Below are 21,655 nucleotides of genomic sequence, written 5' to 3' on the forward strand. Positions count from 1 at the left end.
CTTCCTGTAGCTTAGGTCCTGCACAAAGCAAGTGCTGATAGAGGCAAGTTTTTGCACCTTTTAAATAATATGTTGCTGTTGTGGGTGCTATTTTAAGTAGGGATTTTCTGGAAAATCCAGCATTTCTGCTGTTCTTGCCCGGGTGTGAACTCTTTTAGGACATACTGCTGCTTCATGGGGAGTGTGTGGGGTGGACTGGACTAGATTGCAGAGTGGAAATTCAGCTATAGAGAGGCAGTGTAAACTCTCACTCTTGAACTTTGCTGGGGATGGCAAAGAAGGAAAATACCCCAGTAACACACTGACAGGATTGTGTCTCAGGGACAGGTACAGGGAGGGTGCAAGGAACAGAAGCATGGCATGGTCTCACAGCTTCTAGGAAGCAGTGACATAGGGACTTCATGTGCCAGAGATTTCAGAAAGGCTGTCTTGTTAAATCACCACAAATTAATCCATCCAATCTGAATCCATCTATTTGCCTTTTGGATTTGTGAATGCTTTTGACAGCCACAGCATCCTGTGGCAACGAGTTCCATAATTTAATTAAGAGCTGTATGAAAAGCACCTCCCTTTGTTTGAGCCATAACCCTGGTCATTTCAGAGAATGCAGCCTATTTCTTGAGTGGAGAGAAAAATCAATCTTTTTGGTTATTGCTTTTCAGGGAGCTGAAGGAGAAGGGACTCCTCAGCATCAAATGCCTGGCTATCTCCCATTCAAAAGTCCTTCTTTGTAGACTTCGTGAGGTTTCCTTGGCAGTCACCAAAGAGGTAAGAACACTGTGCTGAATTTTGTCCCACATACATGGTGTGTAGAGTGGATAGGTGCTTGTTCATCTACATGTGTGCTCCGTGTCTCTCTTCATTACTATTTTTAGACCTTATTTTTCTAGTTGCTGTCACAATTGATCTGTCTGTACATATATCTATATTTAGTGGTATGTAGGGTATCTGATGCTCTCCTCTTTGAGCTAGGTGCCATTATAATGCAATATACAAATGCAGAAACTGAGACACTAATTAGCTTATTTGCCACACCCCAAATCTCTGCCCAAGCTGCAATTAAACACTGAAGCTTTTCCCTCCCATCTTTCTCCCACGTTCTCTTCCTCCTCAGCATCCTGAGGGATTGACTGCAGGTCTTTATTTTCCGGTGTATCCCGCTGATGGCTTCTTCTTCCTTTCTGTGTGCTTTTATGTAATTTGCCCTTTTCATTCATCTATTGCCTCTGTGCACAAGTGGAATTTTGCACAGTGGCCCGGCTGTGGGATTTGCAGGGCAGTTGTACATGTCTTCACTACATCATCTCTCAGTTAGCAGAGAGGTCTCAACCTAAGTTCCCTAATACCATCTGCGGCTCTATTTCCAACTTGGCACTTGTCTGTGGCCTGAACCAGCTGTTACACAATTTCCAAATAGATAAAATTTTCCTTTTTGCAGAAGATATTAGGACTTCACTCATATCCGTGAAAATCAGTCCTTCTCTCCAATATTTAATGATGGAGGCTTGAATGCCCCTTGTGTTGTTAGACTCTTCAAAACCTGTCTGTTTAGATATGTAGGACTGGGATTCTCCCACTCTGAGATCATCAGTGTTAGGAGTAGAAGCCCTTTTAGCTTAGCTCATCTGATTTTTATATCACTTTTATATTTTGCAGGAAATTTCATCCTCTCTGTTCTACACACTCGTATGCAGAGACATCTTTCAGCTTTCATTTCACTCCAGTTCCAGATTTTTCTCTCACAAGCACTTCTAGCACTTTGTTGTTAATTTTTATTAGGAGGCATAGCTAAGTGTGGGAGAAAGAATCACTGGTCTGTCCTTTAAAGTATCTTTCAAAATGAAGCATGTGACTCTCAGACGCTGCTTCCTTAACCTTGTGGGAGAGCCTTTTGGAAGCGGGGATTACTCCAGGTTCTAATGGAGCAGCACTGAAAGCTGTGAAACCCCACTGATGGCAGCTGTAATTGCATGAGATCTTCAGGAACCATGAGTGCCCTGAGGCCAACAGCTAGGCTTCTCCTGAGTAGAAAGAACCGTAGATGCACTCAAGTCCCTGCAGCAAATTATTCTGCAGACTTGAGCCTGTGCTTTCTGTTTCCTGGTTGAGTGCTTAAGCTGCTGGTGTTGCTTTTTTGAACAGGAGAAAAGTCCTACTTTTTTTTTTATCGTGTCTTTATGAATTGTGCTTTTATGGTTTGAAATCAGCCCTTGCTTTCATTTGTTTGTTTTTATAATAAAAGGGCCTAAAATTAAAGCAGTGTACACCATGAGTTTAATAGCACACTTTGTTTAGGTGTAACAATATTTTATAGGCTTGCAGTAAATGGGCCTGAGGCCAGAGAAGAAGTTGGCACCAGAGTAAGTGCCTTTCTGCGCTTGTGGTTTTCTGCTCTTACTGTGCTTTTATCTTCCCCTGGACATAGTGAGAAGTCTTGTAGTTCTCTGTGACTTTTGTCTAGGGGAACTGATTTTCTTTACAGTGTGATTATTGTTTCCCCTCATGACTTCCTCAGGTGACCAGCCTCCGCTCAAAGGTGTCTCACTCTGCAATCGTTGCTCTTGGAGAGCTCTTTGTGACCTTGAAGAAGGACATGGACTCTGAGGTGGATGAGGTTGCTCAGGTCTTGCTCCAGATGGTTTGGAACTCCCCAGAGTTCATTCAGAAAGCAGCCAGTCAGACCCTGGGTGTCATGGTGGAGAATGTGACTCCTTCACGAGCAATGACTGCTCTCATGGACAGCGGAGTCCAGTATGTTGATCTTTTCCAAATTATATCTTTCACCTTATATTGTGTGGGTGGGGGAAGGGATGAGAGAAAGAAGGGGAATGATGGGAGGGAAGGGTCCTTTATTCTGTATCTTCTGTGTACTTGATGACTAGATCCTCTGATCAACCTCATTTCCTTCCTCTTGTCTCCTACTTCTCAACAGCCTATTTGTTCTCACAGTCTGTCAGCATTTTTTAGACGTGGTGAATGGTGGAGAAGTGAAAGTCCCTGCAAAGGCTAGGAATAGAGCCTTGTGGTTTTGTGGGAAGAGGGACAATTTCAATTTCAGCAGTGAGCGCCCTTTGATATTTCACAACTAACCACAGAGGTGCTGGGAAAAACCATGCATCATCATTATGCCATTAACTCGAGAAATAAGGAGGGTAATTGCTGGGACATGGAGCACACAGGGGAGGACGTGCTGGGTGTGGCACAGCCTGCATGGCAGGCGTAGCTCCTGCCAAGAGGAGCCTTATATGATTGTCCTGTCCTTAGAGCTCTACTTTCTATTCAAATGGATGCTTCATGTTAGACTTGAGATGGTGAATCACTTAGAAGGCGCCTTCACAGGCTGACTCCCATGGGATAGGTGAACCAATGCTGCCTTAAAGTATTGGCGCTGTGCCTGCTAGTTTCCAATAGGCACCCTCTAGAACAAGACAACCTGGCTAAAATGACTGCCACCCTTTCCTCAGCTTTGGAAAAGGGTAAAACTTTTAAACTTATCTCTTGCCAAGCCTCACAGAACAAACTGGCTGCATTGCTGGATATTCTGCAGCTTCACGCCCTACAGTGTTTTTTCCCCCCACTCAAGGGTTTGCAGATTTGGAGATAAATGGTGGAATAAACCTCAGTCCTGCTGCAGCTCTGTCTGTGTAGTGGGTCCCCTCTGATGGATCAGCATGAATTGTCTTTCATTTCCCTCTTTCTCTGAGTTAATGTTGGTAAAGAAATTGGGTCCAGGGAGACTGAATTCTTCCCTCTTCCATGCAGGCTGTCCTTTGGTACAATGCCAACTTTGTGTTTGTCTGAGGACAGAATCTTCTACAGGTGGCTAAAATTGCAGTGAGAACACAGGCCTCCTCCTCCCAGGGATGACAGGAAGCCTGCTATGACCAAGGCATGTGTTTCTGGCCCTCCTTTTCCCTCTGCCCCTGTTTGCTCTCATTTCCAGGCATCGCCATGTCCTGGTGCGGAAGTGCGCAGCCAAACACCTGCTGACAGTGATGGAGAAGATTGGAGCCAAGAAACTGGCAGCCACACCCGTCAGGGCCGAGAAGCTGGTGCGCCTGGCGGTGAAGCTTGCTCAGGACTGTCACAAGGACACACGGTAATGATCTTCATTTCACCTCCTAAAATATGGAAACTGTTTGATGTCTGGCTGTAAAGGGTAAACCCACAAAAGAGTGGAAGGTAAAGTAAATATTAAGTTACTTTACTGTGTGGATAAGTTCATAGAATCATAGAATATGCTGAGTTGGAAGGGACCCATCAGGATCATTGTGTCCAACTCCTGGCCCTGCACAGGACACCCCAAGAATCACACCACGTGCCTGAGAGCATTGTCCAAATGCTTCTTGAACTCAGACAGGCTTGTTGCTGTGACCACTTCCCTGGGTTGTCTGGGGAAATGACTGTACTGGGTAACATGAGGTTGCCCAGCAAGGACCACTGCCAAATTCCTGTGACTTGAACGATTCTTTATTGAGATCAAAACAGCTCAGATTAATCAGTCAAAGAATTTTGTTTGGTCTTGTGTGTAATTCAAAGCTGAAATGTTGGCCTCTGTTCATCACTGAAGGATCCCAAGCATTTATTTTTCATAAAGTTAAGACTGTCCTTGAAAAATTCCAGGTGTCCTTAGCCAGTGTATTTCATCTTTTAAATGTTCTGCAGATTTGTATAGTGGTTTTGTCTGTGGCTGAACAACCTCCAGATTTCTTCTTGAAGAGAGCTATAGTTTCCTAGTAGCAAAATCAAACCAAACCACCAAAAGCCCCTTATTTTGATGATTAAAATCCCATTAATAGATGCCAAGAACACACGAGCAACTAGCTGCCCATATGCATATATAAAGTATAGAATAATCAATATAAGCATGAGGTGATTTGTCCTGGCTTGTCTGCCAGTTAAAGAAAGGTAAATTATTGTGCAATGGCAGCAAGACACTGCTAATAAGCTCTGACAACAAAGCAGATGTGCTTTACTTGTCCCCTGGGATCCTTCGATCCTGCAAAAGCTTACCCACAATTTCAGAGTGAAATTGTATTTTTCTGTTGCCCCATGTTCTCCTCTTGCCTCTTGTGTTCATCTGACAGCACCATAAAGTGACATGAGGAGGTAAATATCTCTGCTGAATAGGTAATACCTTCTCATGGAAGTATTGGACCAGATGAGTTTAAAGTATCAACTTATTCTGTTAATACTTTTCCTTTGTTTATTCACAAGAGAGAAAAGACAGTAATAGTCTCTATGAATTTCCCTCTCTCCTGTGTTAGGTATTATGGATGGAAGATGCTGCATATGTTGATGAGTCATCAAAAATTTAATAGGCTTTTGGAACAATCTGTTTCCACACGTGACTTGAAAGATATTCTGGCAAGAATTAAGAATAAAGTAAGTGCTGGCAGGAGAAATGTCTCCTTCATGCAAGTATTGAGATTGCTAATATGAGATCAGATGATAATCTTTGTTTATCTCATTCCTCTTCTGCTGAATCATTTTGCTCCTGGGAACGAACTGTTGATTCTCAGCCTGTTTATCTACAGACAACAAAGGAACTAATATTATTAGAAATACAGTGGGGCTTTGAATATTTTGAAAAGCAGCCACAAACAGGAAAGGGAAATAGGAGAAAATATGTTTACATTTCAGCATAACACCCCCCTTGTCCCTCCCTTGCCCCCAGTAAAGCAATTAAGGGAGAATAGTGCTTCTGAAGATAATAGAGTCTTTGCAAAAGATGAAGGAAGTAGTAGTGCCAAGAAAATTTCCAAATACACAAAAGATGCACAAGGCAATCATAATTACTACAATTATTGTCTGTCTTCTGGGAATACTGCCCTGCTGTCATGCCCTGTGGAGCTGGAAGAAGCTTGGTGAATTCAGCAGCATCCAGTGGAAAATCATGTTTGGTTTTGGGTTTTGGGGTTTTTTTTGTTCCTTTTCACTTACATTCACATTCTGGAAAGGAATGTCCCTTTGTGCAGGAATAGGGAGAGTGAGTGTGAACCAAATCAACTCCCAACACAAGGGGCCAGGCTCCAGAGAGTCCAAAGTTTTCTGCTCTTCCCTTTAAGAACTCTTGTTCCCTACCAGTTTGCATTATTCCCATTTATGCTCAAGACTAATGAATTCAAGATTTTATACTGCTGCTCATTATGGTAGCACCTATAACCTGCCTTGGGTTATTGAAAACAAATAGTTGGCATCACTGAATCTCTAGCCTGTCTCCTTCTGTAAGTTAGGAAATATTTTCCTAAGCCTTTCCTGGTAGCAGTGATCCTGGTTACAACTTGTGTTTTAAACAAGTAATTTCCTATTTTATCTTCTAAAGACTCATGGGTTTTTATATGTCTCTGTAGGGGATAGAAGACCATGAAGGTGAGCCTCCACCTGTTGAGAACCCCAGGAAGAGGAGGAACAATGGCTTGATGCCCCAGGCTAGAATGCCTTCTTGTGGAGGGTACTGAGCACTTCTGATAGATCTGACAAAGCACATGACAAGCTTTACATGTCTCTTCCTCAGGAAAATCTTTCTGGTGGAGGTGCCCTGTGCCCGAGATTGTTGCCTTTCCCTACAAATCTTCTATGATAAAATATGTCTATTTCTGCCTTATGCTGAACACAACTCTTTTGAAGGGTTTTCCACAAAAATTCAGAGAGACAAAGAGACATCCTCTGGTTGCAGCTCAGAAGATCCCATGCAGTGGTGATGAGAGCAGTGTTGTGGAGGCTGTGAGAGGGTCATGTCTCTGCTGCCTGACTTGGGACAAGTAATTTGAATCACGGGGGTTTTTTATCTGAGTGGAGTCTTTTTTAGATGGGTGGTTTGATGAGAAATCCCAGTCTAGAACCAAGATGCCATTCCCAAAAATAGCACTTCCCATGCACGTGGTTTGGCCTGGAATCATGGTTTTCTCACCCTCAAACAGTACCAAGTTCGAGTAGTAAGTAGCAACTCAATTTCTGAGCAGTTCTGGTCGACAGATTTCTCAACATGGAGTTTTTCTCTAGATATTCATGTCATTCCTGCTGTTTGATTGTTGAAGAGAATGTTGTCTTTCTTCCCCCTCCGCTGTGCTACAATCAGCATTCAAGACAGGAATTTGGTCCTTGCTGTCTCCTCATGCCAGTGGGAGAGCTACTTGCACCCATTCTCCTCTGATAACAGAGGGGATTTATTTATGTTATGCTCAGCAGTGGTAGAAAGATGACCACATGCCTCACTAGCATAGTTAGTCATTCCTTCCATGGAAGAGAGAGGTTGATCCAAGAGAATTGTTCCCAGTGGGTTTGTTAAGCTGTAGATCCAGTCTCTAGGGAAGCAATAATGTGAGCATAGTGATGGGATGCCTGGCTTCTGGTTTTGTCTCTGTTACTGATTTTCTGGATCTTTCAGATATGCCCCTATTCGTCTGTTTAGATGCATCTGAATTATTTTTCCAGATTGCCATACCCTTGTGTAGAGAGACTTCTCCAAAGTAATTAATATCCTGATTATAATACAGACACCTCCCATATGATGAAGCATTTAAACTTTGAAGTAGTGTCTATCTTTCCCCACAAAGCAATGCTAGATGTGTACTTGGGTAGACATCTGAAGATAAATGAGATGCATCTCCTCCTTGGTTTTCCTGAGTAAGCACTAGTGAAGATGTTACTTGCAGATTGTCTCCTATAATTATTGTCATGAGATCTAAGTTGTTTTTCAGGTCAGGATCTAGCTGAAATCACATAATAAGGAAGCCTCCTCAAGAGGTTTTCCTCTTAAGGAGGAAAGATGTTATCACCAACAGGTCTTGTTTTTATTTTCCAGTTTGGAGTCTACTTCTGATGTACCCTTCTTACACCGTTCAAAAGTCCATCTTATGTTACTTCCAACTGTAGAAGAAACGGAGCTGCTCCAGAAGCTTTATGATCTCCTGACAGCCAAAGAGTTTCAGATACGAATGGAGGGAGTGGCACTCCTCCTAGATCTCTGCAAAAGCAGCCCCAGGCTCATCTCCAATAACATTGTCCAGGTATGTGGGGTATCTCCATTGCTAATTTGCTTTAGCTCCTTTCCCAAGCCTGTAGCATTGAAGTTAATTCAGTGTGTCTTGGTTCTACATCCTGGTTGTTTGGGACAGGCTAGTCCCTCTTACCCAAAATAATTTAATTCAGCTCCAGGCTTCAGGACAAGTAATTTCAGTCCAGATGTATTTCTCTGTCAGGTGCCTATTGATGCTGTTCCTGAGATGATGACAGAATTTACTGTTGCTGTAGCTTCTGCTGTCTCCTACTCCCAGTTGGGTTCAGTAAAGGAAATCCAGCCACTGAAAACATGGCAATTACTCTCTAGACAAAAATGGAGTGGGATGGTAAAGAGAAGTGTCAGGTTGGGTTGGTTTAAAAAAATTTTTTTTTAAAAAGGATGCTCCTGTGAACTCTGTCTTGTCTTGCACAGGCACAGCTCTGCCTACTTGTTCCTGTCCTTGTCCCTTTTATTCTTGGGAAAGACTGTTCTTATCCTTCCTGGGGTGCATTTTTTCTCTTTGGAAAGAGGATGAAAATAGCTCAAGACAGAACTTCTCTTCCTTCTCCTCCCAGTAGCTGCTTTTTCCCCTTTTCCAGAAAATGGTGCCTGATAATGTGGCTGTCAAGGGACTGAACCTGCTCTAAGGAGAGCTGCACAGCACATTAAACTTCAGAAGTCTACCTGTTAGTTAGACAAATGGTCTGGATCCTGAAGAGTTGATCAGAGCCCTGCACTTCTCCAGACACAGGTTCTGAAACAGATAAAACAAAACGTGTATTGTATCTCAGCCAGCCACAGTTTTGCCAAAATCAAAATTACCCTCAGTACTTGAGGCAACTGTATGGAAAAATGGTTTCATACTTCTATACCAAGGATATTGTTTTTCATTAATCAAATGGGATTAATTTAATGATTTATAGGTGAAGAGAAACATCATAGGAACTATTCTGTCCCCACCCAAACCTCTTAAAAACATATGAAAATCTTTCAACCAGCATGAGGTTGCTCAACCATTCCAGTGAGTAGCCCACAGGAAAACAGCAAGCACTGACCTGACAGAAAGGATTACTTTCATCTTCTACATTGCTGAGTACTCGTTTCTACACCCCTTCTTAAAACAAAGACACTTTAGTACAGCTTTCATGTCTTTTGTTTTCTTTACAGATTTTTGATTATTTTGTCCTGAGGATTTGCGATTACAACAAGAAAGTGAAGCAGCAGGCGCTGGAGGCGCTGGCTTTGATGATAGCCATGCTCAGAGATGCCTTAAACCCAGTGCTGATCCGTCTGGTGGAAGCAATCACCAACAATCTGAACTCAAAGCACTTGGGGATTTATGGTGCAGCTGTGAAAGCACTGGAAGCATCCATTGCTCACTTAGGTAAGGCTGACCTCTGACTTTGACTGTCTTCAGCTGTGGCTTCTCCCTCTCAGGTTGAAATGAACACTGACTCTGCACACAGCTCTTGTTGTCTGTGGAAATATCCAGCTGGTATCCACCCAAAGCAGTGGTGCTGCAGTCCTTATGCACCGATCCCCAAATAGGCTTGAATGTGTATCAGCATTTCCCCAAAGTCCCAGGAGCCTTTGGCTCTGTGCTGCTTGTCTGCTTTGGTACAGAAGGAGCTGAACAATAAATCCTGGACTACAACTTTGCTAGAATTCAGGGACAAAGGCATTTTTGGAGCTTGCTGCAGCCCAGTTTGACTTCCTAAATGAATTGCTTTGCTGTTGGCATGAAGGTACACTGGCCCATCAGAGCTTCTGCAGAGCAGCCTCCTGGAAGGCTCTACATTATAGGCATTAGCTGGTCCTGTCTATTTTCACCTTTCTTCTTTTTCTTCTTTTTTCAAAATAAATTTATGATTTGCCGAATTCATTTCTTTAGAACAAACAGGTATAAATCCAGCTGTAAATGATGGCTTGTTCCACACATTGTTCTGCATGGGGCAAGATCACTATAGCAAATAACTACATAGCCAAGGTCTGCTGTAAATTCCTTTGCCACACAGATTTATGTCAGCTGTGAAAATGCAGCACTGGGTGAATATGTCTGAAAAATTTAGTGTTGAAGAGGCAGACCTTAAAGGGGAGTTACCAACTTTCTACACATCGGCTGCTTTGCAAACTCATTGAATTTGCTGACTCACTGCCTTTCTGTGTCCCAAGTTATTTCTGTTCATGAAGTGGGGAGAAGGGTGTTAGACCTGTACTGCTCTTGGCCCTTATCCATTTTTTTGTGGTGCACGGGAGAAGTCTTGGAAAAAGCTGCAGAATCTTGCTAACAGAGGATGTGGCAAACAAATCCCTTCACGGTTTTGTGTGGAGCTTTCTGTCATTCCTCTCTCATCAATACTGAGATCACTATAAATTTTCCACGGTGGCAGAGATCAGAACAAGAGCAAGGCACATCTGTCTCTCATCGCAATGACTTTACCCAGGGATAGGTTCAAGCAAACAAGGTGGAATGTATTTTTTTCAGTTCTGCACATTTTTATGGAAGTTTGCAAGAATTCAAACAAGCAACTGAATCACAGATATTTCAAAATTCATCGCCTAGAGCTTTAGTGGGGGAAGGAAGACTCTACTGAAAAAAATCGTGAGAAAAATCTCCCCATGTACTTTAAAACTGGCTGCCTTTACAAATTAAAATCAAGTGCCAAATGACAAGAAACCTCCCAAACTCTAAAGGACTGTGCAACACTCCTATCTTAGGGTAAGTGAGCAAAGCACACGGTCCTGCCCCATTGCTCCACTGAGCTTCACAACTAAAAGCCCAGCTATTGCTCTGAGGCTCTGAGCCTCAGATGCTGAGTTTTGGGTGAGACTTCCTCATCTGTCCTGCCTTGTCTTTTGTCTTGAAAGAAATGCCTATCAGATGGCCACTGCCTGATGTCAAGACATGGAGTCAGTCCAGCAGCCCACATAGCTCCCAGAGCAACCAGCCCTCTGCAAAAGGGGAAGGGAAATTTCCCCTGTAGGTGTTGAGGTAGCAGAGAGGTGTCTGCAGAGAAAATGAGGGCACGGAGAAGTACATTCTTCTTTTACTCCTATTGCAAATGCTGGGCCATCTGTCCTGCGGCCGACAGGTTTAGCTAATATGCAGAGCAGAGGGTTAGAGCTGAGTTCATAAGATCTGAGCTGCCTGCCACCTCGTTTTCTCTAACGGCCATTAAAACTCCTCTGTCTTCAGGTCTCTCAAGGCCGCTAAAGTAGCAGTTGGGTAAATTGTGTTATTGACTTGAGCTTTATTGTTTCAAAATGCACGGGGCACTTGAAAACCTTGAAATGGAAGGTGAATAGTGGCTACACACTTGGATTCCTAAGAACCAAGCAGACACGCCCAAGCCCTGAGTGTTCCCCTGATAATCCATGTAGATACCAATATTAATGCTTAATTAACAGTTTGTACTCCTTCAAGATCTCCAGATCTCAGGGTAGTTTTTTTTCCCAAGCAGCAGCTGCAAGGTAACTCTCAGGGGAGGAACAGCAAAGGTGAAACAAAGGCTGCCAATACTGCAGGAGCATGAGACAAAAAGTGAAGTGTCTGTTTAAAAAGGTGGATGAGAAGAGTGTAATTACCAAAGCAGAAGCTTAATTAGGGTAGCAGGATTAGTTCTTTACTGCATGCTTGCAAGAAGATCATTAGGGACTTCCTTTTTGTATCTCATGCAAAAGAGGAGCTCTTAATAATACACTGCTACTGAAAACCACTTTGGGATTTACCTCTGTTGTGGTTCACAAAGAAGTAGGTTGCCTGCTTTATCACTCCTGGTGACACGGCATCGACACAGTGACATGAGGTATCACAGTGCATCCCACGCACATTCTGTCTCCAAGAAAAGCTTTGCTTGGCTTATTGGAGTGGTAGGACTGCAGGCTTGCAGACCAAGCCAGGCAACAGTTTATAAATTCAAACAAGACCCTCATATCAACAACAGGCAGCATAGGAAAAACAAAATACATATGACAGTCAAGTACTGGGAAGTCAGTTTGTTTTCCAATCTCTCTACCAAGATCTGATTTCACAGATGTACAGGAGCCCCCAGTAGTGGATGGCAATGAGCAGTAAGTTCTCTTGTAAAATTAACTTGGAGTCTTGTCCATAGATCCCAACAGGTAACTTGAAGATTTAAAACCAGCTTATCTTTAAACTGGGAATGGATGTGTGAACTTTTGAGCCATCTCACCCTTTTCCTTAGGGAAGGGAGGAGATCACTTCTGCAAAGCTCTGGCATGCAAAACCTTGTCACTACTTACATGTGATTTGAATTTTGAAGTCCCTGATATGAAATGTTTAACACAGCTCCTGGTACAGCAGACCACTTTGGATTTACAAATGTGAAATGAGAGCTTTTCTTTTTGAATTTAAAATCCTCCCAAGTGAGAAGGAAAGAAGAAAAGGACTCTGAAACTGGCAGAAATTTACTTTATTTTACAAAATTCAGTTGTCTCTGCTCTTTCCCTCCCCACCCTCCTTTCTCCTATGTCCTCAAAAGAATGAGCAGAAATAAATGTTTCTCTTTCAGATAAAGTATCGGTGCTGAAAGAGTTTAGCAACCGAATGAGTCAACTGAGTGGCCAAGCTCTGCTGGATGTCACCGAACGTCTCTCAGGTATCGCCTGCTTCAGCTAATATCCACTTCTAAGCCAAGAAGTCTCCAGAGGAAATATTCAGAGGGATTGCCTGTGAATAGACAGTACAGTAGCTCATCAAAATCTGAGCTTGTCCCTCCTGCAAAATACACATAAGAGGTGTATTTGGCAGTTTTTTGCCTGGCTGCTGCAGAGGCTGTGTGTGAGATGAGAGCAGTGCTCAGGCTCAGGGCTGAGCCCTCACTGGGGCATCTCAGGACCCTCCTTCAGGAAAGAAAGGGGCTAAAAATACCCTAGATGGCTCCTCCCTTGGAAGGACAGTACAGTAAAGGTCAGGGAGGTCTGTGAGAGCAACCTTTTCTAAAGCAAACAACCATCCTTTAGGAAAAATGGTGGCACATGGTGTTTCTGGGGATCAGTTTGTTTTGTCCTCACAGAATTCTTGTTTTCCTCTTGGAAACTTTTGAGGCTGAACCCTGCAGTGCTTGGTAGCTTAAAACTCAACACACATATTACAAGGCAAGGATTTTGTGCAAGGTAGGATTTGGGGGTAGAAGCAGAGTGCTGAGCCTCTCTGCCTGTATTGCAAAAATGGCATTGGACTCTGAGCATTTCAGGATGTGCAAGCAGCCTGTTTTTATATCAGCACTGTCCGACATGCTACAAATGCAGCTGATAATTGATTTATATTTGTAGCTTGCTATGTCAGCAACAGCCAAGGAATGGAAAAACGATAATCTCAATATATACTAGAGAAGACTATTTATAGCTTTGCTTTAATTACGGCTAAATCCACTGCTAATTATGCCAGCATCTTTTAATGCAAGGTTTAATACACTTTGCTTCTTCATTAGGAATCTCAAAAGGGCATGTTCAGCCATAGCAAATGTAAAAGGGCCTTTAAAGATAATTTGAATAAAGTAAATCTCCAGAAATGGAGAATTTAGTTTTGCAGTTATTTAAATCTCTTTTTCAAATGAAGTATTTGAGCATAAATTAGGACTACTTTAGAAAGAGCAGATGTTCTCTCTGGGATTTACTTGGAACAAACAGCTCCTTCTCTTCTGAAGTCTCATAGTGACCGATGTCTTTAATTGCATTTAAACTCAAATTAACTCCCATTTTAAACTGGGTACCATAACCCTTTTCCTGCTTACCAGAAGTGGAATGACTGCTGCTAGATTAACAGCGTAGAGAAAATGAAGGTTCTTCCACCACAGAATAATAAATGGTTACTGCATAACATTTCAACTGAACAGAAAATAAGAATGGTCTTCAGACCATTTCAGATTTTGATCTCTCAGCAAAATCTGCCATGCAAGGAGCCTATTGGTAGTAAATTTTTGTTCATATTTAATATAGTTCAGTTCAGAAAATGAGCAGAGAGCAGACTTCAGAGAGAATGTGAGAGAACGCTTGTTTTTTGGTTAAATTTCAGCCCCCCGTGTAACATTTTTCTTTCTCTCTTCCGCTATTTCAGTGCACATTGGGAGAGTAAATGCCATTAACATTGTGAGGGTAAATGCCATTAAAATTGTGAGATGCTCAAATGCCATGGCAATGGGGTCTAGGCAATTATCTAAGACACCCTGAAGTTTGAAACAGCTGTTCATTAGAAGCCACAGAATATGAGGGAAAGAAAAAGCTCAGATTCGACCATTCTGCCAAAGACATCAGTTAGTCACTGATGTTTCTAATAAAACTGTCAAGCAGCAGCCATCTTTTATGGGCTGGAGTTCTGAAGTGTGGTCTAATACTGCCCTTTGCTGTGTGCCACGGAGCAAAGGGAACTGCCAGATTAGACTTTTGGCATTTTACATCAAAGGTCAAAAAAAAGTAATCATCCCTTTTTTTAGAAATCTTTCAATTACCTCTCTAAGGTGCATTTCAAAATCTTCAACAGTGGATTTAGACAACTTCTTAATGGAAATAAACAGCAATTTGACATTTCGGTCATTTGTCATGCAGAAACAGACAGTGAAATGATTTAACAAATGTATATGATTCACTTTGCTAAGTCTGTCACAGATACAAGGCCTCTGATTTAGAGAAATTAGTCCTGCGGGGTTGTTTGTTCTGTTCAGTGGGTGATCAGGTGCTTTGCCCATTTCTGGGTCGTCGGGCTCTTTGTACTTGCTGATATTAGCCAGAAAAGGCTCCCAAGAATCAAAAATGCTGGTAGGTACCTGTTTGCATGAAGGTTGCTTGTTAAGAAGCTTGTCCCTCTTGCCCTGCAGTGCTTGTGGCACGTGTTTATCCCAGGAGCCCTGAAGTTGTCCAGCGCTACGCGCTGCCCGTGCTCTGGTCCTTCCTGGGAAACAAGGTCCCGCCCGTCCGAAGCGCCAACGTCAGGACTGTGGTCGCCAAGCTTGCAAAGGCCCTACATGAAGCGATGGGCTCCAAGCTGAGGCAGCACGCTGCCAGCCAGCCTCAGAACGTGGTGAAAAACCTCTCCAACATTTTGGGCTGGAATGTCAGGTGAAGGCTGGGTACGCTTCCGGAAGCTGGCGAAGTGCTGAGTTGGACAGGTGGAGGCAAAGGTGGACGTGGCGGCGGCATTAGTTTTATTCTGCACGTCTGAAGAACAAGGGACTTATCCTATAGACTTTATAGCTACGGATGTACATAGTATTTTGATATTTAGATGTAGTTTGGAATAAATGTGTTTTGGTTGTATATTTTTTATTTTGATTATATATTTTTGATTGTATATATTTCATTTTTATTATATTTTTAAATTTAACAAAATAATAAAATAATAAAAAAAAAAAGAAGAGATTGAGGCAGCAGGACCTGGTAGCCTAGAGGATATGTGGTGAGGTTATTGAAATGCATCTCACTGTATGTGCTAGTGTCTCACCATGTCCTCTCCTCATTGAGCCTCTCCTCTTCTTCTTTTGACATGTCTTCTTTGTGTCATTTGTGCTGCTATTTGTTATTTGGCATTTCAGTGGTACCACTTATTTACATGTTTGGGGGACAATGTACCCAAAAGATTCTGTACAGTCTAAAGTTTTCTAATGAGATGTATTCTGTGCTCACAATAGAACTGAGCAAAGAAACAAAGAAAACTTGGCCCAAATCCCAAAGCTTTGCCCATTTGCAGTCTGAGACATCTCTGGCTCACAGCTGTCCTCAATCACAATTTTATATGTAAGAAGAGGACACATACTTCACTGGGAAAAGATGCACTGCTTTGGAAAACACATATATATGTATATTTATCCAGGATAGCAGTCAAGAGATGTTGTTTGTAACTTGTGTGCAGAAGGATGAGTTGACTGTGAGGCCAATAACAGGTGAGAAGGGTTTCTCAGATCTATTTATACTCCAGCCTGGGTGCCATTCAGCCCAGAGCTATGGGATAATTTATTACCATGGACCAGTGCTTGCCAGCATGATGAATTCCTGCATAGCTGGAACAAGCACTTCTGGGTTCAGCTCCAGCTCTTGGTGGACTGCATGATCATTGACAATGCTGCCTTTCAAGAAATTATTTAGTAGTTTCATTTCATAATCATTTGAATCTTTTAAACTTACCTTTTAATTTGCTCCACCTTAGGGAAAAACACTTTACAGACCAGTGCAAACTGTAACATTTTGACAGCAAAGTCTGCATTGTTGCCAGTTTTTGATGTTACAGAAGAAAATGCACATGTATGTGTTAATTAGGTTTTCTGGAGGAAAATATGTATTTCATGTGGCTGCATGTATTTGCTTAGCTATGGATCTGGTCATGGACTAGAAAAGCCCAGGCAGAGTAACATTTTGCAGGGAAGAATAGTCCATAAGTTTATGGGTTTGCCAGCAGAGTAAATGTGTTCTTTTGGGATTTCCTTGGAGACAAAATTAGTGACCAGCTCCCTGCCCCAGTATTCTCTCAGATCTTTTTAAAATATCGTAGTAAAGGCAGTGAAACTTTCCACCTACCACTGTTTGAATAGGGGCATTTTTGGGTCTCCTTAAAGTCATTGCTCTGGCATACCAGAAGAATTTCTTAGTGTTCAAACAAACGTGAACGTTGCATGGTCCTCCTGATGGTGCTTCAGAGTCCTGGTAAGTGCTTGGCTTACAAAACTAAATTTAGATATAGGTTGGATCTTGGCTCAGTTTTATGCAAACTTAGGAGGAAAAGAAAAGCCGAGATAAGAAGCTTGAGATAATTGGATATATTGACCCCTGTGCTAGTTTTCTGCTTAACTTTTTGCAGGATTGGCTTGTCATCCCCAAATGAGTGGGTGGGAAGTAGTCAGCCCCAGTGCTGTTGCTTTGTACTTCTGGAGTGTATCAAGCTCCTGGTAAGCATTGTCCAAAGAACAGAGAAACTCACACAAGTCCTAGTCTCCTTTTTCCTGCAAAGAGTCTAAATTAAACCTATAAAAGGATTCTTAAAATTATGAAGAGTTTATTTACAAGGTTTTAAGTGTTCTAAGTTTATTTGATGAGTACCTTTCTATTTTTACTGGTGTGTAAACAGCCTTTGAAAAGGTCACAACGAGCTTCATTGTGTGTTTGGAGAAAAGAGGCTGCAGAAGCACTGATCAGCCCAGGGAAACTGGGAATACACTGAGCATCTACACGCCTACTGCACTCCTTGTGCTATGGTGTTTCCAGTGGATGTTCTTCTGTGGAAAAGCTTAATCTAGTTATGTGGGGCTGAAAATGAGGCACCATAGACTTCCCTGGGCTAGCAGAGCTCAGAGGTGCAGTACATGCTTTCTTTCTTCCTCTTTGGGGTATCGGTAGGATAAATAGTTCTGAAGTACTTTTTCAACATGAAGAGCATACTATTGCTTGTAGGTTTTTTTAATTGTCTATGGTGCTTTCTAGGTTATTTCTTTATTTTGCACCTTAGAGGTGGGGGTTTTTGTTTGGTTGGGGTTTTTTTGTTTGGTGGTTTTTTGTTTGTTTTGTTTGTTTTGTTTGGTTGTTTTTTTACCCTGTTATGAGCTGTTGTTGCTATGTGGACTAAAAAGGGATTTGTCTAAGACTCAGAGTTAGGTAACTGCTTACCAGCAGTCCTGTCTTACTGTCTGCTCAATTGCAGAGCACTGTGTGATAGGAAGGTGTCCCTGATGCTCTCTGTTTCCTGGCTTATCCACTCGAAAAACTGTGCTACGGAAACCTACTTGTAATCCAGGTCTATTACAATAGTTAGCACATGCATGTATATGGATGTGTTTTCTCTGAATATAAAGATGAAAGGATCTGCATGGATATCTGGTTACTGATACAGCCTTCAATGTTCAAAAAAGGTCTGAAAGATGCATTGCCTTATGCCCTGATTGTCCACGTTAACTATATTTACAAGCAAAGAGACACAAAGCTTCAAAGTGGAGGAAAACATTTCAAAAATAAAGCCATTGTATTGTACTGGCAGGTTTGATTTCCAGTTTGGATGTAAGAGACATTAAACTGATATTAATCATAAGAGGGGCTAAAGCTGCAAGGGAATTGTCCCGTAAGACTGACTCCTTAGAGTCACATTTGAAAGCGAAGCAGCTATTGAATTTGTTGGTTTAGGTTTTATCTGCAGAGTCATCTCTGCCTTGCTATGTATCTTTGTGTGTCTGCTGGAATGCCTGGAAAGTTTTGTTCACAGCTTTACAGTTGCTCCTCTAGGGAAGGGTGGGTCTTTGTTAACATCCTTAGACTTCAGCTTTGGTTCATTCCTATCCTAAGGAGCCAGTGGTTCAGTAGTATTTATAATAAATGAAGGACAGCCTGTAACACTGAACGCTTTCAGTTTCTCTTTAATTGCTATACAATCAACTCAACTATGCCTCAAGGAAAACTTTATTAAAGCAGAAGGGATTCATATGGAGTAAGATAGGCTTATCGCTCCTTTTTCTTTGAAATAACCTTGATAAGGGATGGGGTCTGTACAGTCTAACTTCAGAAATCCTCACACTATTGCTTAATGCAATCACATGTTTGTATATTAGTAAAGAAAAAGAACATAACGAGGAGAAGGAAGAGGCCTGATTTTGAAATTAAGAATGTTGGTGAGTGGAGAACAATTAGGGGATGTGTAATTTTGTGCTAATGGTGGTGGAACAGGATGGGTGCAGGGCAGGTATATGTAAGATGAATGGAAATGGGATAAGAGGGATAATGTGGTCCTGAGTCTTGATCACCTTGTCCTGTTGAGTATTTACTGTNATCTGCACATCTTTCTTTTTGACATTAATATTTTCATTATTCATCCAAAAAGGGCTATGGGCAAGAAATACAAACATGAGATATTTGCTCCCAATTTTCATATGCTTCTGTACACGGTTGTGAGTTTGTATTAACCTTCACCTTTACCTGAGGACAACATGGAATTGAGCCCCTAATTCAGACTGCAGGTACTATGGATCTTGCCCATAGGATATTGCCCAGGAAGATCAAAATCTGAGTTTCAAGTTCATAGCTGTTACATGCATCTCCACATGCTGTAGTCATGATAGCACTGAGTATATTTAATGTGGAAGAACTAATGATTTGCTAATCTAGAGGGTTTTCTCTTCAGGAGATGCTGGCAGTTCCTTACTGATGAGACATGACTGTAAGAACAGTTTACTTTATCTCTGTGTTGTGATCTCTTCTTATAGCAAAGGGGATAGCTTCTCAAAATATTCCTCTTAATGATAAAACTTCATAAATGAATATGAAATGCCTTGAATGTTTAGAGGTGTGACAGTGCAAATGGTGTAATACGCTATGTTTATTGATAACCTGCATAGCATTCTCAGCCATATTGCTAATCACAGAACCACAGAATATTCTGAATTGGAAGGCACTCACAAAGATCATCAAAGTCCAACTCCTGGCCCTGCACAGGACAGACCCAACAATCCCACCGTGTGCCTGAGCGCATTGTCAAAATGCTTCTGGCAGGCTTGGTGCTGTGCCCACTTTCCTGGGGAGCCTGTTCCAGTGCCCAACCACCTTCTGGATGAAGAACCTTTTTCTATAATTCAACCTAACCCCTCCCCGATACTATTTCAGGCCATTCCCTCGATTTCTGTCACTGGTCCCCACAGAGAAGAGATCAGTGCCTGCCCTTCCTCTTCCCCTCACAAGGAAGCTGTAGATTGCGGTCTCCCCTCAGTCTTCTCTCCTCTAGGCTTTCTGAGGTTGTTCTTGAAGCCAAAAAAAGCAACTGGAGTGTGTGCAGTGCTTTGGTGTTCTAACCATCTTCAGATGCTGAGGGCTTGAAATGACAGGCCCCTTGAAGGTCGGAGATTTGAGCAGTGTCACTGGAAACAAGGGCAGCTGCCAGCTTGTTAAAGGTCTTCAGATAAAGTGCAGCACAGAGCTGTTGGCTGCTCTTTTCGCAGCTCTGAGCCCTGGCTGGGAAACTGATACTGCTTCAGTCTGTGCTCAACTCCTCTGCAATCTGACTCCACTGCAGCCAGTGCACTCTGATTTTAACCCTCAGGACAAAGCCACATCCCCCTGCTCGAGTTAGCTGTGGTTGTGCATAGAAGCTCCACTGAACTGAGTACAAGATTGCCAGGTAGCTCAAGCTTAAATCAGGGCAGGGAAGGTTTGGAAGCACAGCTGACCTATGTCAGTGCCCAGGCTGGATCCTGTAGCCTAAAAAAAGACATATTTGCTTAATGAAAATGCAACCTAAATTAAGTGATGTACCAGCAAAACACAAAAGAAGACAAGCTTATGCTGGGGTGGGGAAGGAGAAAGTAAATGGACCTTTTATAGTTCAGTGCACTTAGGAAGGAATAACTAGTATAACATGGGGCTAAGATTGAAGCTGGTTGCATATAGAATAAAAAAGAAATCAAACTCATACCACATATATAAAAACTCTGATTTATTTATGTCTATAAAAAATAAATGTTAAATTTGAGTATGGTCTTATAAAACAATTGTATTCCAGAAATGTTGTATTTGTGAAAAATGGAGCTGTTGACCAAAAAAATGGTAAAAAAAAATTTTTTTTTACAAAAATTGGTGAGCCAAACTATAATTTCTTGAATACTATAGTTACTCTTAATTTCATGCTTGCAATAGAGATTGAAGGTAAACACATGATTTGCAAGAGTCCTGTGCATTAATTGCACTACAGAGAATCTGTTAGCTATACATAATCATGAGTTCATGTTACAACCTTGTAGATCATTCCTGGAGAAACTCTGTGTCTTGCAAGCAATGTTCAGTTTGCTGCAGCATCCTCAGGGTAGCACTGGAATCCTTCAGCAGCAGCTGCAGTGTTTAGGTAGGACTGTGTTTGCAATGAGCCTCCTGATGACCACAGCCTCGGTCAAAGCTGGAGAGATGCAGTGGTAGGATGCCAGCTCATGTACCACATCCTCAAGGGAGCCTGGTTTGGGGGAAAGATGCTTTGGCTGACTCCATGTCCAGCTAGCACACGTTGTGCTGAAGTGAAGTGTTGCCCCATGTGCTGATGCAAATTCCACAGAATTTGGTGCCTGGGGGATATACATAAATACTTTCTCTAACTCCCTGTTATGGATGCCAGGAAATTTCAGCATGAAGCCATACAGAGATAAACCGATTGTAGTAGCTGAGGAGAAGCTGTCCTCCCACTCTGTTCCATGTTCATCTACAAAGCTCCATTTAGTCATGCAAAGTGCCAGTTTTCTGCTGTCATGTTTCAGGTGTGTTTCTGTCTGGGTGGTTACAGCCAGCAGAACAAGCCAGCCTAAAATGCATGCAAAAATGCATTTGTATTCTTATGCAGCAGGGAGAGAACTACACTTCTGATGAGAGGGAAGACTAACCTGCAGAGTTAGCCCTGCTGATGATCTTTGCAGTATCTCCCTGGTGATTTTCCAACTTGATAGGGGGATGGTGCATCTGCCTGTGTGATTACTGGGTGGATCAGTTGGCACCTCCCAGCTGTTCACTATGAGTGTGGCTGCTTTGCCACCTCAAGGTCACAAACCCTCGACCATCCAAAACACCTATTCACTGCGAGCTTCTCTATATTCAACACCCCACCTTAAACATAACAATTAAGGTTTCCTTGTGTCTGTGACATAAAATGGCACTGAACTTAGTGAAAGACGGTTGTAAATAAGG

General features: G+C 42.2%; 1 protein-coding gene across 1 annotated transcript in view; it reads left to right on the plus strand.

The window, feature by feature from the left end:
* FAM179A (family with sequence similarity 179 member A) overlaps positions 1-15,270 on the plus strand; it is a 29,431-nt gene extending 14,161 nt beyond the window's left edge. The window contains exons 12-20 of the mRNA XM_017812767.1: positions 663-768; positions 2,516-2,751; positions 3,944-4,099; positions 5,268-5,385; positions 6,354-6,454; positions 7,808-8,012; positions 9,173-9,389; positions 12,538-12,624; positions 14,842-15,270. Of these exons, the coding sequence (XP_017668256.1) occupies positions 663-768; positions 2,516-2,751; positions 3,944-4,099; positions 5,268-5,385; positions 6,354-6,454; positions 7,808-8,012; positions 9,173-9,389; positions 12,538-12,624; positions 14,842-15,086 (1,471 nt within the window). The 3' untranslated portion in view covers positions 15,087-15,270. The remainder of the gene's footprint in view (positions 1-662; positions 769-2,515; positions 2,752-3,943; positions 4,100-5,267; positions 5,386-6,353; positions 6,455-7,807; positions 8,013-9,172; positions 9,390-12,537; positions 12,625-14,841) is intronic.
* Positions 15,271-21,655: the final 6,385 nt, after the last annotated feature.

The sequence above is a fragment of the Lepidothrix coronata genome, unplaced genomic scaffold, assembly GCF_001604755.1.
Source record: "Lepidothrix coronata isolate B3197 unplaced genomic scaffold, Lepidothrix_coronata-1.0 Scaffold38, whole genome shotgun sequence".
Lineage (NCBI taxonomy): Eukaryota > Metazoa > Chordata > Aves > Passeriformes > Pipridae > Lepidothrix > Lepidothrix coronata.